Raw genomic sequence first — 15,769 nt, 5'->3', positions numbered from 1 at the left:
GGAATTCAGTGGGGCACCAGGACAGAGCTGGGCATTCCAGTGACAAACTCGTTCCTAAGCAGATGCACCAGCACTGCAGCTGTCCTAGAGCAGGCACTGGGTAGGGAGTGGCTGCCTCCCCACAGCATTTTCCACACGGCAGTGAGGGACCTCAGGCTGTTCCGGTGTCCTGTGCAGGCCAACAGCTGAGTGCCCAGAGCTGGCACACACTCACCCATCCCCACCGAGCCTCCTGTGAGCAGTGATAAAATGGACTCAGGTTCCCCATTTCACCAGAAATTTAGTTCTCTAATTAAAAACCAGAGGAAATGGGTCTGGTCTCAGCTCCAACCCTCTCAGAGCAGCACTTGCGCTCAAGGTCAACCCCTCAGTGCACAGAACAATGAACGGGAGCCGAGCTTTGCGTCCTCCCACGCCCCTGTGCTGCTGCCCAGCCCCGAGCAGGGCTGTAGCAAACAGTGGCCCCACATGCAGGGCTGCAGGAGCTGCACCCCTCAGCTGGGAGGGGCCAAGCCTGAAGCTCCAGATCTGAGCTAAACCAAACACTGCTGTTTAAAATCACCTCTTGCAGCTCAGACAAATCCAAACCAAGAATCCATGGGTTTCCAGAACAATTTATTTCTCTATGTCAGGCCCTTGGAGAGCAGTAGTGTATATGTTGTGATAAACTGACACTGAGAAGATTTAACAATTTCTTCATTTAATAAGTGATTTTCACTACATGGTATTGTACACTGTCATCTGTTCAAAAAAGATCAACAGTTTTTAAAAAACAAGATTCTGTGAGAGATTTATATAAACCAGTGATCAAGATCAACACCTCTGGTTGGCTTATCAAGTGAGTTTCTAGGTTTCTTTGTAGAACAAAGTCTTTATGCTGAAATGCACAAACCCCTTCCAGCAGATCCAGAGCCATTTGTGTCACTGCCCCGGGACTGCTGTCTCAGCACTGTGATCTGCTCGACTGAACGCACAGGAACTGTACAAAAACATGTTCACTTGGAGCATGGACAAGCCTTTCTATTTGCTATTTCCAGCCAGGACTTCCTTTTCTCTCCGAGAGGAAGGCGTGGATGGGAAGCCCGGCCAACACAGCAGGGGGGTTGTGTACAAACGGGTTTCTAAGCAAACTTTGGCTTCAGGAAAGAGACACAAACACTTAAAATAATGGCTTTAATTGTCATTGAAGTATACGGAGAGGGACGTGTATCTGAATTAAATATACATCCTACCAGTGGTGCTGGCAAGGTTGAAGGTTATCCCTAATGTCGACAGCAATAAAACTAAACATGTACATGACAAGACATTAAAAGAAAAGCAATCCCTTTAAAACAAAATAAAACATAAAAAAAGTTCACAGTGGTTTGTATAAACAGTATGTAATCGCTGACAGGAACAATCTCTACTCTCACAGCACACGAGTGCCCTCTTTAGATCCTAAAGAACAAGATTTACACTACTCATGGTACAGGTCCCACCAGCCCCTCAGTTACCCGGCTGGCAGGGAGATGCTGTGGAGTGTGCAGCTGGAACACCGACACAGGGGGACTTTCAAACTCTTTTCCTGGGAGGGAGCAAAGTCTTTCATTCGCTGTTACAACCAGCAAATGCCATTCATCAAATGGAAAGGAAAATCACAAACACATTATCTATTTTGAGCAAGCTGAACAGCACACATGACAGGTTTAAAAATGGAGGTTATAGACTATGATACAAGTCCCAACAAGGCAGTGCCAAAGTGACTATTTCTTGGCTTGTTTTGTGATCATACCCCTGGGAGGTGTTACGGGTCTGCTGGAATTGGGCTTCTTCTTCTCTGCAGGTTTCAAAATCTGAAAAGACAGAGGGGTCATTTAGCAAAAAGTTTTAGCTGTTTTCCAGTCAAACAGTAATTCACTGCTAAAGGCACTACATGGGTCTTCTGGACAAGTTTAAATGTGCCAGGAAATCAATGTGTTTCCTGCTCTGTGCTAGGCCAGGGCTTGGGATCAGCTGCTCCAGAGCCCACAGCAGTGGGAGCAGCTGACAGCCAGCACCTTTGCCTGGGTGATTTAATTCCAGGATAAAACAGTTCCCCCTACTCACACCAGCACGGGCTTAACACACTTTTGAAAATATGAGTGCAAACACTGCCCTGTCTATATGTGGCAGCTGTAAAGATCTATCTGAAACAAGTGTTACTGTTGTTTAACAGTAAAACATTGATTCAAAATAGCACAAATGTCACGAGTGACCTCACTAAATAGGAGGGAGAATCTTCAGACACCGTACCTGGAAAGAGCACATTAGTGTTTCATCCACGCTCATCATGGCACCCGCGTTATCAAATTCTCCACAGTAATTTGGGGCAGAAAAGAGAGTTACCAATTGTCTTTTTGCAAAAAACTCGTATCCATCTTCAACAACCTTTAGAGATAGAAGCGAAAGAGTTAGTCTGGGCAGCTTCCTCCTGACAAGGTGTAAAGCAACTTTTTCCAGAGGCAGCAGCTGAAAACCCGGCTATGTTTAAGGAGCATGAATTCCAAACTTTTACACCAAAACAGGAGCGTCCCACGAACCAGCTCAGCAACAGAGTCCATTAGCATTGAGAAAACCCTTGTTCAGGAGAGTCAGTTTATATTAAAATGTTCATTATAAGGGCTGTTAAACACTGGGACACATTAAGAAAACCTCACTGATATTTACAGCTTGGCTGGACAAGACCCTCAGCACCGTGAGCTGGACCAGGTGACCACCTCAGGTCCCCATAACCTAAATTATTCTATGGTTTTAAGTACAAAATGAAAATACCTGATGAGCTCTACATATGAGATCCAAATCATGTTTATGGAGAAACTTAGCAACCACTTCAGCACCAAAAGTGAAGGACACTCCTCTGTCATTTTCACCCCAGCCCAAGACATCCTTGTCAGGGTCAGACCACAGGAGATCACACAGGAGACCTTGGTCTGGTACATCCGTGGGGCGCATGATTCGTCTGATCTGCTCCATTGACTGAAGGTCTGGTGACAAACCTGTTCACAGGGAAGACACAGGCAGGCCACAGCTTAGTCCAGCTTTGCTCTGCAACACTGACATTCATCCAGGACAAAAATAACTTGTATTCAAAGTGATTCACCGCTGCCATTTTATGCAGCTCAATGGCAACATTCACTGATGTTTTTTAAAACCAGCATTTGTTCTGAAGCATTTGGAACAGAAGTCACTTTCTAGGAGATTTACTGGAAGCAAGATAAAGCAAGGCCATTTCCACGTTTTACAGGATTACAGTAATCTCACTAATATTTTGCAAGTGTGTGATAAAAGAGCTGTTAAATAAAAGAGGCATCAACACCAGAAATCATAGGGAATGTTCCCCGTGATGATCAGGCCCAGTTAAGATGAAATACAACATCAAACCCATCTCAGACCATTTTCCACTGATCTGAGTCCCTGGGCAACTGTAATGACTCACAAGTGATAAAACATTTAAGGTGCAATCTGTATTTTATGACCTGAAAAAGTGGCATCATGTGGCATAAACCAATTTCTACAAATTAAACCCATCAGGTCATAGAAGGCCTGGAGCAACCTGACCTAGTGACAGACATCCCTGCCCACGCTGGGGGAATTCTACCAAATGACCCCAAGGGTGCTTTCCAACCCGAACCACTCTGACTTCTATGAAAACAGGTATGTCCAGGACAGACATCAAAGTCCTGGCCACCTTAGAAAACCCTACAAGGACTCTACTCCAAAGGAGAGGCTATTAAATGTGCCTTTTGGTGGAAAAGGAAGGGCAGATCATCATGTCCAAACTGGCTCTGTGATTCACAAAACTGACACTCCTCGAGCCCAACCCTTCCTCACACACGAGCCAAGGCAGAGCAAAATCCCTACGTTTTGAAGCTTCAGCAAGGTAAACATGAAACTGCCATGACTGAGTACTCCAGTTCCTCAGACATCGCCTAGGGAACTGCTACTCACCCCCGTGACAGCAGAATATTTTCTCATCCACAATAGCTGCAATTGGTAAACAGTTAAAACAGTCTGTGAAGGTTTTCCACAGCTTAATATTGTATCTTCTCTTACCTAGAGGAGAGTGGGGAGAAAAACCCAGTCAATGTGCTTTTCTAGCACAATCCAACCAACCAAACACAGATGCCTTAAGTTTACTGAGATTTGCAAAAAGTCAGCATTAGAGCCTACACATAATTTATCTTTTCTGATACCCACTGACTTATTTTATTGTTTACAGACAGTGGCAAAGGTCTCTCAGTGTGGCACAGCTTCGAGGACACCATAAGTCTGTTCAACAGAACAACATTCCACTGTTGGCAGCCAGGCTCTCCAGTCCCAACTCTACTTTGGAAAATCATCCCTTGGAGAATTTGATCTAGTGCAGAAAATCTTGCCATTTGCCGTTTCTTCCAGGGGAAGACAGCAATTCTTGAAAAGCAGATTTTCTTTAAAATTCTGCTTTACCACATAAACTCACTTTCAGCAAATAAACAGGACTGAAAAACGAAACAAGGACTGAAAAATGAAACCGCTACAGTTTTATAAATTTCACAGGGACTCTCCCAGATATGAACCCTGAACATATTTGTGATATATGACTAAGCCTGTGATTAATCTCTGAGGAGACAACTCTGAAATACCACACATCTTTGTTTCCTCACTGGAGAACAAGACATGGAGTGCACATCTTGTCATCTGCAAGCCAAGTATGTCCCACCACACAAGTTCCAACATGCTTCGGTGCACAATTAATTTAGTAGTATCATCTCTCCATTATCTGGATTAAATCACATCCTTTGAAACAGGAACATTGGCTTCTGCTTCACAGTGAAACTACTTCTTGTGTTCGGGTAAGGTCTATGTACAGCCCCCATCCACAGTCTGTACCTGTCATCATCGTCCCTCAGATGAATGAGACAGAGGCGAACTTCCGTAATGCACATCAAATTAAATTCTCCCATCTCTCATTAGATGCCCTTATCAGATGACTTGTACCACTGAGATTTGTTAGTTAACACACCAGCCAACAAATAAAATTACCCACTTGGTTGCTGCTTTGTACTGTGAGGATCCAACAGGACCAGGGCAAGGACAGACTCCCCTTTCTGAACTAGGCCAAGGGCCCCTCTAAAGAGCACAGAGGGCATTTCAAGTCAGGAAGGAACCATCTAACACTGCCACCCTGCTGTCCCCAGCCAGAGGCACACACGCCTGTTACTTACATTCGTCGTAAAACCCATAAATTCTATTGATGCTGGCACATTCGTGGTTCCCTCGGAGGAGGAAAAAGTTCTCTGGGTATTTAATTTTGTAGGCCAATAGAAGACAAATTGTTTCTAAAGATTGTTTTCCTCTGTCAACATAATCACCAAGGAACAGGTAGTTGCTTTCTGGTGGAAAACCCCCGTACTCAAAGAGTCGAAGCAAGTCATAGTACTGTCCATGGATGTCACCTGCAGTGGGAATCAGACATGACACTTAAGTGACCCTTCACTACATCTTTGATTGATTCTAGAGAAAGAACAAGTCAAAGTTGCTTCAGAAAGAAAAAAGCTTGCAGTTAGATACTGCCCATAACATACTTAAAATGACAGTTAATGTATACAGAATTATCACATTTTGACATCTATGCAATGGTTAACTGCATGAAGTTGCATGTAGCTACTCAAAAATATTTGAGTGTGTAAAACAAAATCAAGATTCCAAGAAACCAACTGTGTTTTCTGGAAACACTCAGTAATTCAAATTCTAGCAGTGAAACTGCATCAAAAATGAAATTGGTATTTCTGCCTTTGGTTTAAATCATGGGCTTGTTTCTGACAAGCAGAACACTAAATCGTGATTTTGGACTACCAATATTATAAATATGAAATGAGCTACTTCAAACTGAAATAAGTCCTCTGTTTTAGAGTAAGGTAAAATGCTGTTTGCTGGAAGCTTTCAAAAGTGCATTTATTGAGGCTTTTAAGTTGACATTCTTCATTTCTTTAGCATAAGTAGACATGTACATGTGTGCAAAATGAACACCGCTGTATGCAATATGGTGAAACCAAACCAGAAAGTAATTCCAAGGAACAGAAATTTAAGTTTCCAGCAGGATTTTAAAATACTGTCAAACCACTGTTCAGCTTTGCATGGCAGCACAATAAATACTGGGCTTCCTCATTGTTTCCCCTTGTTCAGTCACAATTGGGCCAAACATTTTTTATTTGATAACTTCTTTCCAAAACTTCATGTCAATCTCTCCCCCAACCTGGTAAAACTGGATCAGCTGCTTTTTGGGTTTGGATTATTTTGGTCCCAAATACAACTCCCACATGTCACCCCCTCTCCACTCCTCTGCCCTACATATCCAGCAGGGTTTTATTTTGCCTTTTGCTACAATTATTTATTAGTTTCATTGTTAGTAAGTGAAAGTAGCATCTGGCACTTGTTCTCTCCTTACGGTCTGTATTTACCTGACACCTCCCCCAAGATCAAACCAAAACTCACAGTACTCACCACAGATTTTCAGTGGAGCTTCAAGTTCTAGTAGAATAGGCTGACTCAGGAAGATTTCTCTGGATTTCAAGCACAGTCCTCTAATTTCGTTCTCTTGAAGTTGGACGTTTTTGCCTGGTTTTGATCCTCGCACTGTCAGGAGGAGCCAGAAGTCAGTTATCAAACCCAGCGACATCCCTGGTGTTATTTTAAGAGCCTGACTAAATGCCAGAGTAGCACTGAATGAGAAGGTACCAGGGTAAGATCGGGGTACCAGGGTGAAATGGCAGTGCCAGGGAAACCCCTGGGGAGTGTGTTCTGCTCCAGTCGTATGCTTCTATCATTTAACAGAATTCATGGCTCAACACTTCCCCCGTTAAAAATGTCACATTTTAAATAGCATCGGTTTAGTTCTATTTAGTTCTAAAACCCATCCTGGACAATGTCACTATTTACATGCTATTTTTTAGTGAAGCAGTTATATGCTTGTTCTCTGGAAAGCTGTCTGAACTTGAGAAAAGGGCATCTGCCATTCTATCACCAACAAATGTGCAAGTTTCCCTAAACCAGCAAATCGCCTTGCCCAAGACAGTACCTAAACAAGACCACAGCACCACTAAACCCTGTACTGCCCCGTTCTACGCTACAGCTGGAAAACAGGGAAGAAAAATAAGCACAGGACTGGAAGATCAGGACTATCAGTAAGGCAATAGTTTTGGATCATGATAACAAAACAGCTGTCATCATCACTGCCTTTGAGCACAGTAAAAGGTAAGGCAGTAGGAGATCAATCTCCCAGCCCCAAAGTACTTCCCCCTCCTAACTCCCATCCTTCACACCCTTCCAACACAGCTTCAATCTCCCCCACTGCAACAATTCCCAACAGTTTGTTCCTTTAACACCCATTAAAACTTTCCTTCCTGCTCTGGACAAGGACATCAGCCTGGCCTGAACAAGTTTCACACCCCCTCTTCTGCTGCCCAGAAATACAAAGGACATTTCTACAGCAGCAGTGCTGTAACTACGGCACAAATTGCATGCAACAGCATTTATCAGGGTTAAGATTGGATTAAAAAAAAATTGTGAGTATGCCATTACTGGTGAAGCCTGTATTTTTATTTGGTGTCAAAACCAGTGACAACATGTAACAGTGATAAGGCTGAAGAACAAAAAGGAGGAGTATCTTCTACAATGTAACCCATTGGTTCAGCCACATCAAAGCCAAATCACCAAGAACTTGAGTCTCAGATGCCTGGAAACGCTCTGCCAACACCTCCAGAAACATAATCCCTCCACTGCTAAGGCTGCCAGCTTAGGTGACTTACTGTGAGCAACTCCTATGGCATTGAGACTGAAGAATCTATGCCCTTATCCAAAAAAGTCTGGTCTTTAATTGCAAAAAGAGCAAGCAACAAGCCTGAATCCTTTCAAACACAAGAACCTATGTAGTATTATCTTCCTGAAGTCCTAAATAACTTGGTATCTAGCTACCATTTCAGTCTAATTCCTTTGCTACTGTTTAACCTCAGAGTGAGAAATCTGAAAGTTCCAGATGACTCAAATCTCTGCCGTCACTGTGGGCCTTGCGCTGTATGAAGCCAAGTGAGAACTGCAGTGGGAAAGGCTGGGGGTGCTCGAGGCAAGTTTTAGGAACAGCAAGAACAAAAAACAGTTGTGTTCCAATTTCTCATTAGCACAGAAGCTTCTGACTTTTACACAGGCCTCTGATCAAGCACAGAAAACGCTGTTCAGTGAGCATGCACCTTATCTAGACCGCGAATAAAATAATGACTGTGTAACAGCTGTGAAATCCCGTGTCACTGGATGTGATCTCTACGGGCACTTGCAGTGTTACTGCCTACACAATCCTTCCCTGCACACTGACTCCCAGAGACCCCCAGTCATGGTGGCACTGCCTGCCCTGCAGAACCACTGACAGTACCCTAAACCATAACACCTTTCCTCAAACAACCTTCGAATGAAACTTGAGTTCAAATTACAATGTATACTGACAGTGACATTACTGCAGGTCAAAAGTCATGGCTTTAACAGTGTTCTCTTTCAAGCGCTACCTGCTCCTTCATTCCTCACTGCCCACGTGTTATCACTCACCACCGACGTTCCATGCCAACATTGGAATTACCACTGCACTTCATGTCTTTCATTAGTATCTCAGAAGTAATGAAGCATGTAAATGAAAGTTAAATTTTTGTCACAGCAGTTTATCACGCATGAGGCTTTTCATCCACACAGTAATTTTTTCATCCGTACAGTAATTTTCCAAAGACTCCTGAGCAACCAGCAAGTTACTCAAAATGCCAAATATCCAGAAGCAATAAAGAACAGAAATTTTTAGAATTAAGTGACAGACTGGCTGAACTGTAAATACAAAATAGACATTCCCTTAATCCTAAATTTTACAATTCACCTTTGTTTTTGAGATAATACAAAATACTTGTATTTAGTTTTCTGTGAAGCCAAAAATCTACTTGCCATGATTTGATCTTCTCAGAAATTGCTAAAACCAAACCCCGTATTTCACATCCATAAATTAAAAAGTACAAAATATTATGCAGACTATGCAATGCACTGAGTCACTAAAGCTCATGAATAAAGCATATGCATTGGTTTTTGCTCAAGATTAAATGATCTGAAAACTGTTTCAGACACAGGTTTTCTTGGTTTTTCCAATACATTTTTCTTGAACTGGTATAATCCTCACACAGTTTTAGTCACCTGCCTGTAGAAAACCTTGACAAGGTGAAATGATGCTTTGCTGCACTCCCCAGACTCACTAGGACAGACACCATGGATGAAAGAACAGGAAAGTTTGGTTCAGCTCTGCTTGCCAGTGACATCTTCACCACTTTGTCCAACATGGAGCCAGCACAGAGGAGACGAGTGTGTTCAATTTCTTCTGACATTAACCTATATATCCTGAAAAGCTGGGAAACCAAAAGTGGGTTTGGCTTCAGAAGAATCAAAAATGCAGAAGTACATCTTGGTTTGAGGAATCTGTATTTTTACTGCAAGGATTTACTCATCCACAATGAAAGAGCTGGCACAGAAATGCAGGATATTCAGTCTTAATGACTTCTTAAAAGGTTTCTCTGAATCTTCAAGTTACTTAGTTCTTCTAAGAAAGGCAAAAATAATACCCTGTGAAAAACATGTTGTGTTTACAGCTTGTTTCTCTGCTTTGGACCAAAATAAGGCAGCTTGTAGAGCTCAGACAGTATGATACTAATTGACAGCTTGACATAAAGTCAAAAGAGCAGCTCAATAGTACTGTACAGGCACATTTGCCCTTTCAATGCATAAAAAATAACCTCTCAGAAATGACAGTCTGGAACTGACAGTGGAACAAGCTAAAGATTAATCACTTGGGGAAAAAAGTCAGCCTATTTCAAGTGGTATTTTATTTGTGTCTGAACACACTGCTGCAGCATTTCCAGACAGCAAAATGTTCCCACCCTCTTTAGGCAGAGATGTTCCTGTTCTTAGAAATCATTTCTCTAGAGCCCGAATTTCAGTGTCCAGTCTGGGCAGTCTTCTAGCACATAAAATCTTTTCTACTGTACGAATATGAGAAGTTGTAAAAAAATAAGCTCTTCACTAGATGGAAATGACTACAGAAAAAAATCCTTCCCTGGAGCCTGGATGATCTCTGCAGAGGCACTGCTTTGAACACAGGGCCCACTATTAAAATTAACAGTTTCCAAGACAGGGAGAAACTGATGGAAACAACAAGAGATACCAACGCTAAAATGAGCGTATTATAAACAGTGCAGTATGACAGGCGCCCAGCAGCGGGGGAAAGGAAGGAGAAGGAAGAAGAGCAAGAACTTGAGGCACCCCTGTCATTACGGAGGAAGCAAACAGCGAGTACAAAGTGTAGCTGCAGCTGCCAGGAGTTAGAACACTGCCTGACATTGAGAACGATTCTACATTTCCCTGGGAGGGATAAATGGGTCAGGAGCTGTGGGATCGAGAACGTACAACAGTCTGAAGACCATATGCATGCAGAGTACAACAGACTCCCACATCCCAACCCATCCCCAGCATTTTCCAATACCTGCTTTGGTGCCACACAGTCCTTTACGTCATTCAAGGTTAATATGAAAGGGACAGATACTTAAAGAAGTATTCGAAAATAGCAGGAAGTTCAAAAACGCCAGAAATTTCAGTGATGCAAACATCTCATTTCCATTCAGTATTGCATTAAAAGAAGCAGCTGAAATACTGTCAACTGAAGTGTGAGAATCAAGTTCTCCTACAGAAAATGTTTTAAGGAAAATAGTCTATCTACAGGTCAGTTCATTTTTCTGGCTTATTAAACAAGTCTCTCAGTTTCACCATGTTTTACATTAAGATGTCTGCAATCATAGTGACATTTCCAAAAATACTGCAGGTTGGTTTTAATCTAGTTTTTAGCAGTTCCCAATGACAGTTTCACAGTCAGTTTTGCACCACAGGCACAAAGGGAATAAATAACTTGAAAGTGGCTGATGTAAAAAAAGGTTTTACTTTACTGCAGGCACTACCAGCTTTGATCAGATCGCTTCAAATTCAAAACTGAAATGGAAAAGCATCTCCTCAGTGCACAAGGCTCCAAAAAGAAAAAGTTCCAGTCTGCTTTCTAGTATGTCAAAAGTCCACAGCAGTGTTCTCAAATGGAAGATTCTGCATGACTGCAAGTTTTTCATCTTGTAACGTATTTCCACACTGCAGACAGGTGAGGAGCAACAGGTACTCACACTGATCACAAACAGAGGTGACAAATTCCTCTGCTTCACTGACTAGGCAACAAGCACAGAATTTAACAGACTTATTTGAATCCATGGCATTGCTAAGAATCTAATGCTTGTCTTTGGAATTGAAGGAGTTTCTATTTCCCACTCTTAGAAACTGCTGCACCACAGCAGGAAACAATTAACATTAAGCTACACAAACTAGGGAAAATGATATGGTTTGAGGGCAAAAAGTGCTGCTTGTCCATGAGAAACTTCCTCACAACATCCCAACTCATCCACAAGTAAATGTGACTACACTTGAGATTAACATCTCTGAGAACCTGACTCTTACCCCAGTATACGAAGCTAAAGAGCAAGCAACCCTGCAGACCCAATTAATGCTGTATTTAGCAGAAAGGTGAAAAAAAATTTAGAGGACTGCATTTGTAAGAAAAGATCTTCTCTGTAGCTAGCAAAATCTTAACCATGCTCTTTAGCTCAACTATTTTTAATAAGTATATGATAATCTTTCCCCATTTAAAGGAAATTAAGAGAGAATATCGCCTTGACATCTCTACAACAGGCTTTACTGGGAATAGAAATCTGTGGGCGTACAAACAGAAATGTTTAAGGATTTAAGAGTCTTTTTGCTGATTTTAGTGCACTAGCCAGGATTTCAGCTTTCAGAATGGCTACCACCATTGTAGCCTCGCATGGCTTTATCCAAAGTAGCCTCCATTCATTAGTTAGTTTTCCCTTAACAGTGCCTGCAGAGGATGCAGCACAGGAAAGATTTGCAGAAACACGTTTCAACTTGGGTCACTTAGGTATGTTGCAACTATGTTATTTTACCCATTATTTATTGTAACCATGGTAAGACTAATACACTTGCATCGTGTTTTCTAAATATGTGACTGTGAGCTCCAAACCAGACCCTACTTATCTGGAAAAGCTGCCAGCACACGAGATGAAGGAAATGGATAAGGGGCTCGAGTCATAGGAACACCATCTGACAAGACACAGAAAGGAAGCCATGCTCACACTCAGGGAGTCTCAGGATTTGTCACTCATTCTTTACAGAAGCAAGCAGGAACTCTGCCATTTCCTGGAACCTTTCCCAAGACCATACAGGTGCCACTGATTTTTTATCTTACAAGGAGTTTTTTAGCTTCTTCTTGTCTGCTGGCAGTTTGGACTTAGCACACACTCAAAGCCACAGTTGCTGCCTACAGCACCCCTGCTAGGAGGGGCATAATTTGCTCTCATGTTTGACCCCTCTTATTCCTCAGGAAGGTGAATTAGTTCCATCAATATCTGAGCCTTTATCCACTATCAAGGACACTTAAAAACATTTCAATACTCAGTGCAGGGCACTGTTACTTACTACACTTTAGGAGTCTTATTCTTGTGGACATTACAGTTACCAAAAGTCACAAAGTCAGACAACCTGTATGCAGGAAATTGCTCCTAGCAGGACAGAACCCTCATTAGTAAAGAAGGGAGCAAATATGAATTCAATTACAGCAAAAAAAGTCAGTATTTTCAATGTTTTCCCTGAATGGCTTTCCAAGGTTGAGAACAATGCTACTGAAAAATGTTTTTTTGTGACATTTCAATGCCAAATGGTTCTGTACTATAAACATCTGGAGCAAGGAAGACTCTTCAAATATTTACCTTAGAATGAGAAGCTGAAGTATGTACTTCCAGGCCTTTTAAAGAACAAGCTAATAATTTCACCTAAATAGCCTAAATGTGGGTGGGAGAACATCACTATTTGGGGGAAAAGTAAGAATAATGTGAGTTGAGCAGAGGAGTCAGGATAGAAAGCAACTAAAATCCCTCACGAATACATTATTAATACCCTGTATTAAGGACAAAAACAAGAGTAATTTATTATTCACCCTTCACTTTACCTCAACCATTAGACTTGATTCACTGCTTCTTCCAAAAGGGCAATGCTAAAGCATATGATAGCACAGATACCAGCCTAACTGTATCTGCTCACTGATTTCCAGGATTTCAAGTATCTCCTTAGTACTGGGTTTTGTTACCTGTACAAAGAGCTAAGCTTCCTGCTCATACTCTTTAAATTTTAGTAGCCAAGTCACCTAAAGTTAACTGCTATAAAAATGTGTAAGTATTTAAAGTTTAAAGAGAGCTATAATGGAATACCAAATTGCTCTAAAATTACAGCTTGCACAAGGATTTGGGCAATTCAGTTTGTGAGCTGATTATTAAACCAGATTTTGCAGTGTTTTCATGCCTGAGTATGATTTTAATCTGTGTGCAGCCTTGTCTGAAGGGGTATCCCTTGATACAGAGCTCACGGGCATACCACACTTTGTGTAACTAATATTATGCACTTGTTCTGCCAGAACTGCACTGAAAAACAATAATTTGTTTGATCTAAATCTAAAATGCAGTGTGTGCTAAAATGCAGCAATATTTTAGGAAAAAAAAGTATAAAAGTGACATTCAAAAAGGTCAGTCATTACTCTCTGTCTGGCAAAGATGTTTAGAACAGACATTTAATAATCAAATAAAGCACTAGCATAGGTTACTAACACCAGTAATTGTTTTAAATATTGAAAGACAATCATTGCCTCAAGGAATCCAAAATCCCAGCAGCAATATTAATAAAGGAAAAAAAAAATTAATTTCAGTTCTGGCAGCTGATGCAACCTCAGGTAACGTCTGTAATTGCATGAAGCACCTCTTAAAAGATGTCAGTAAACCTGAAGCCTGATTTATGAACTCTTATCTGCTCCAAATGATGATATAAACTGAGTAGAAGCAGAACATACTGACATACTACACCTTACTACTTTTTGAAACTTTAAACAGAGAAATCACTCATATTTCTTTCAAGGAAAAGGTCTAATCCATACTTTTAAAAATTGAAATTTCCACTTTGAAAATATCACATTAGTTACACTAGGAGAAATCAGTAAGGACTGTAACTAATATGTGCAGTTAAACTGAGCATGTATTAATATGTCACCAAACATATGACATACGAGACCTGACATTTACAAGTAGTACTACTGGATTTTCAGGAAAATCCTGGTCTAACTTTATGAAGGGAAGTCTTTAAATAATTGAAACCAGGGCAGTTTAAATTGGTAACAGGCAAAACCCAAAACGGATCAGAGGAAAAACCCCATTTACTTTTACTTATTCAATAATCCCATAATTCATCTATAGGATTTTTTAACTCCAATTGATTTCTAGAGTAGAATTTCTGTTCCTCTGCCTGACCTTTTGCTATCCAAGCATTACACAAGCAAAATCCTGTAAGAAGGAAAGTGTGTAAGAAAAGACGTTTCTTCATTATTTTTCTCAGCAACCTCTCAGCTGACTTTGTGCCAAATGGAAAAAAGTTAAATCCCTGACCAAGCTTTTCAAGAGTAAGTCCAGATGAGATGCCTGCCCTGACACATGTGAAACGAGACTGGATCAAGAGAGCTTCCTTCTCTGAATAATTATGGTTTTCCTTGATGCCTGGAAAAGAATTTGTCACTGGCAACTTCTCAGCCTTTTGCCTAAAATCTGTCAATCCCAGTCCAGTGCTGATCCCTGCAAGTGAAGGGATGATGCTGGAGACACCCCCTGCAACTTTCAGGGTTTTTTTTTATTTACAGACTCCCATGCAACTCTTTTCACCCCAAAGCACCAACAATACCAGAAAATAAGCCCTTTTTCAGACTGTCTGAAACACCAAACCCCAACCCTCTATTCACACCTAAAAACCCACCATATGTTACGAATTAAGAGCCAAAATCCTGTGGCAGCTTTAATGCAAGCAGCTAATCAAAGCTAACCCCACTGAAACCCATGACAGTCTCCTCCCGACTTGCTGAAAAGCTGCCTCAACACTCTTGAAACGCACTGAGTCTTATTTCCAGAACCCCACGACTACCCAGCCATGCACTGATCCCATGTGCACGCGTGAAAGGCAAGAGAACACTCCAGGCTTTTTAAAAGATCTTCCTACGAAAATACTACTAAATTAAGCATCCTCTCAGAGCTGCTCGGGACGAGAAGGGGGCAGCCGGCTGGTCCCAGCATTGCACCGGGGGATCAAAAGGCAGAACCGCCTGGGAAACGCATGGGCTGAGGGGAAAGTTGGGGCTGCGGGGCTGAGCCAGGCGGGGAGGCGGCGGCGGCGGAGACCCCAGGCAGACAAAGCGCCTCTCGCCCCTCCATTTTGGTGTCCCTTCAGACCCCGCCGGGCGGGCGGGACGCGGCGCATTGGCCCCGCCGCCCCCCCCCCCCCCCAACCGCGCCGTCCCCGACCCTCACCCTCCAGCAGCCGTTGGATGATGCTGTCGATGTTGAGCTTGTCTATATCCGCCATCGCCTCTCAGCGGCCGGGCGGAGCCTTCCCCGCCGCTCCGCTCGCGGCTTGGGCGGCCCAACTCCGCTCCTCGTTCTGTCTCGTTTTTGCCCTTTCCTGCTCTGCGCCTTCCCTCGTTCTCTCTGCCCCCCCCCCGCCCCCTCAGCACAGAGCCAGCACTGAACAAAATGGCCGCCGTCCCCTCAGCGGGCTCGCCTGG

The 15,769-nt window shown here is 42.4% G+C and overlaps 2 protein-coding genes across 2 annotated transcripts in view; one reads left to right on the top strand and one right to left on the bottom strand.

Annotated features, from left to right (window-relative positions):
* The window catches only part of TCTN1 (tectonic family member 1), a 26,787-nt gene extending 21,563 nt beyond the window's left edge, over positions 1-5,224 (top strand). The window contains exon 15 of the mRNA XM_032128171.1: positions 4,238-5,224. The gene's annotated coding sequence lies outside the window, so the exon portion shown is untranslated. The remainder of the gene's footprint in view (positions 1-4,237) is intronic.
* Positions 599-15,769, bottom strand: PPP1CC (protein phosphatase 1 catalytic subunit gamma). Its single transcript, XM_032128176.1, has 7 exons — positions 15,516-15,769; positions 6,502-6,633; positions 5,223-5,453; positions 3,967-4,071; positions 2,791-3,014; positions 2,272-2,406; positions 599-1,832 (listed from the first exon to the last, which is right to left on the bottom strand). Exons 1-7 carry the CDS (start codon positions 15,568-15,570, stop codon positions 1,743-1,745), a joined length of 972 nt encoding a protein of 323 aa, XP_031984067.1. The 5' UTR covers positions 15,571-15,769; the 3' UTR covers positions 599-1,742.

The sequence above is a fragment of the Corvus moneduloides genome, chromosome 18, assembly GCF_009650955.1.
Source record: "Corvus moneduloides isolate bCorMon1 chromosome 18, bCorMon1.pri, whole genome shotgun sequence".
NCBI classification, from domain to species: domain Eukaryota; kingdom Metazoa; phylum Chordata; class Aves; order Passeriformes; family Corvidae; genus Corvus; species Corvus moneduloides.
This window is presented reverse-complemented; position numbering and strand designations above follow the sequence as displayed.